This window comes from Cebus imitator, unplaced genomic scaffold (genome assembly GCF_001604975.1).
Source record: "Cebus imitator isolate Cc_AM_T3 unplaced genomic scaffold, Cebus_imitator-1.0 Scaffold284, whole genome shotgun sequence".
In the NCBI taxonomy this organism is placed as follows: domain Eukaryota; kingdom Metazoa; phylum Chordata; class Mammalia; order Primates; family Cebidae; genus Cebus; species Cebus imitator.
The window spans coordinates 2,095,967-2,098,445 of record NW_016107599.1 but is presented as its reverse complement, the minus strand read 5'-3'; the positions used below and the strand labels follow the sequence as shown (position 1 = coordinate 2,098,445).

General features: G+C 51.9%; 1 protein-coding gene across 1 annotated transcript in view; it reads left to right on the top strand.

Annotated features, from left to right (window-relative positions):
* The window catches only part of AGO2 (argonaute RISC catalytic component 2), a 64,630-nt gene that overhangs the window by 53,230 nt on the left and 8,921 nt on the right, over nt 1-2,479 (top strand). The window contains exon 16 of the mRNA XM_017501692.2: nt 340-441. Within this exon, the coding sequence (XP_017357181.1) occupies nt 340-441 (102 nt within the window). The remainder of the gene's footprint in view (nt 1-339; nt 442-2,479) is intronic.

Below are 2,479 nucleotides of genomic sequence, written 5' to 3'. Positions count from 1 at the left end.
TTTCCATCGTGACCTCAAATCAAAATAACACCAAACATAGTGAAGAACTCTTAAGGCATTAAAGGCACATTCTGCAGTGAAAAGACTACATTTAACTCATGGGCCTTCATGAGAGTTGACAGAAAATAACCCCACCCCACATAGAGTGTTAACTAATTTAACTTGGTGGTTAGCACTTGTTAAATTTTATTTAAAGCTATACCACCCAGCACCTGTATTAGCCAATTTACAAACTTCAAAATAGGGCACCCTGGCCAGCGGGTGGCACGGCTGCCTGGCTCACCTGCTTGGCTCTGCCGGTCGCTGGCCGTGTCTAACGAGATGCCTGTGTTGCTGAAGGTTGGGAAAAGTGGAAACATTCCAGCAGGCACGACTGTGGACACGAAAATCACCCACCCCACCGAGTTCGACTTCTACCTGTGCAGCCATGCTGGCATCCAGGTAAGGACGGGAGCCCCTTTTGTACAGAGTCTTGGCCATCTGCCATGTCATCTCCGTGTTCAGCAAACACTTGTGCTCTGGCTGGCACGTGAGATGTGGTATGAGGGGCCCAGACAGGCAGTAGCCAGGGGACCCAGGACCCAGGCTATGTCAGGCGCTGGTGGGGACAGTGGGGTGGTCAGCATGGGATTCCCAGAGGAAGGAAGTCCCATTTGCTAGGGCTGAGGAGCAGGGAGTGCCAAGGCCCCTGGGGAGCCGGGGGTGTGGTGCGCCTGGAGCTTCATGAGTTGGAAGGTGAGGTCTGAGCAGGAATGGGGTGCTCGGGCTGCCATGGGGTGGCGGCTAGGAAGGCTGCTGTAGGGGCCATGTGGGGCAGCCTCCATGTCAGTTCACAAGCACTTGGCGCAGTCAGCCTTGCTGTCCCTCCTCGCACAATCACTGGCCAGGGCCAGACTCCAGCCAAGGACTGGGCACTCGGAGAAGTTGGCCACGGTGTTGGTTATCAGGTTATCACCTCGGGGCTTTCCTGGGTTCCGTCCTGAGGGGACCCCCATCTGGCTGCTCTGCAGAGCCTCAGCCTGGGGACAGGAGGAGCCTTGATCACGTGCCATCCCTGCCTGCAGGGAGCTTCATCAGAGGGGCTCTTGGATTTTAAAGTATAAGTAAGGACTTGAATATCCCTTCCCAAAGGATTTGAACCCTGGAGTTTGAGGATTTGCTGTGAACTTTGTACATACCTTTAATATTACATTGGAAATATCTAAAAATGTCACATTATTCACATGCCTGACAGAGAAAGAATGGGGGCTGGTCTAGACGGCGGCCTGGGAGCCGAGAGTGGGTTTCGCTGTTGGAAGCCTTAGTGAGAAGCAAGTGATGGAGTGTGCGTAGGGTTTGTGACATTTCTTGGTCCAAAGCACCTGTCCCGGCCCTGGCTTCCTTTGCCAGGGCTGGTGAGATGTACCTGGGGCCGTGCCCTGCCTGTGTTTGCCCTTCCCTCCTGGTCAGGGAGCCTTACCCAGCAGTGCTTCCTAGGTGTGTTTCCTGGGCAAACTCTTCTCCCTGAACTTTCTGCCCAAAATCTTTCTAACTGGGGATGCTTCTCTGGTGGGCTGTTTATGGCCCAAGGCTGCCACTGCTGCTGTGTCCTTAGCAAACCCACGGAGACAGATGCCCTCACTTCCCCTGGGCCCCTGTGACAGCCACTAGTCACATGCCAGGAAAGGAGTGCCAGAGTGTGTGCAGTGGAGCATCAGGGACGAATGTTCCACGGCCCGCCAGCACCAGGGCCCTCAGCACCGGGCCAGACACGGAGCAGGTGGCAGGGACTGTACTGGACAGGTTGTTGTGGGAAGGGCCTGGGAGGCGGGCAGGCGGGCAGAGGTGGCAGAGAGCCCCACAGTCAGCAGGTGGTGCTGCTTTCATTTCAAACAATCACGCCCAGGAAGTATGTAAAGTGGTACTCACGTTCACACTCTTGCTTCTACAGTGTTACTGCTAATGTGTAACTTTTTTTTCTTTGAGACGGTGTCTTACTCTGTCGCCCAGGCTGGAGTACAGTGGTGCAATCTTGGCTCACTGCAGCCTTTGCCTCTCGGGTTCCAGCGATTCCCCTGCCTCAGACTCCTGGGTAGCTGGGATTATAGGCACACACCAACATACTCGGCTAATTTTCGTATTTTTACTAGAGACTGGGTTTCGCCATCTTGGCCAGGCTAGTTTTAAACTCCTGACCTCACATGATCTGCCTGCCTCAGCCTCCCAAAGTGCTGGGATTATAGGCGTAAGCCACCATGCCAGGCCTAATGGATAACTTTCATTACAGGTTTTTTCCTTGCCATTATAAGTAAATTACATAAAACATAATATACATCAATGCCACTGTCCTTGTTACATCTACTTTTTTTTTTTTTTTTAGTTACAAAGTCAACTGTATATATCCACTTTTAATACTGCTTTGTATTTTTGCTATGATTTTTTGATGTGTGAATATGTACAGTTTTACCAATGTGGGGCCATTTGCTGTATATAGTTGTTA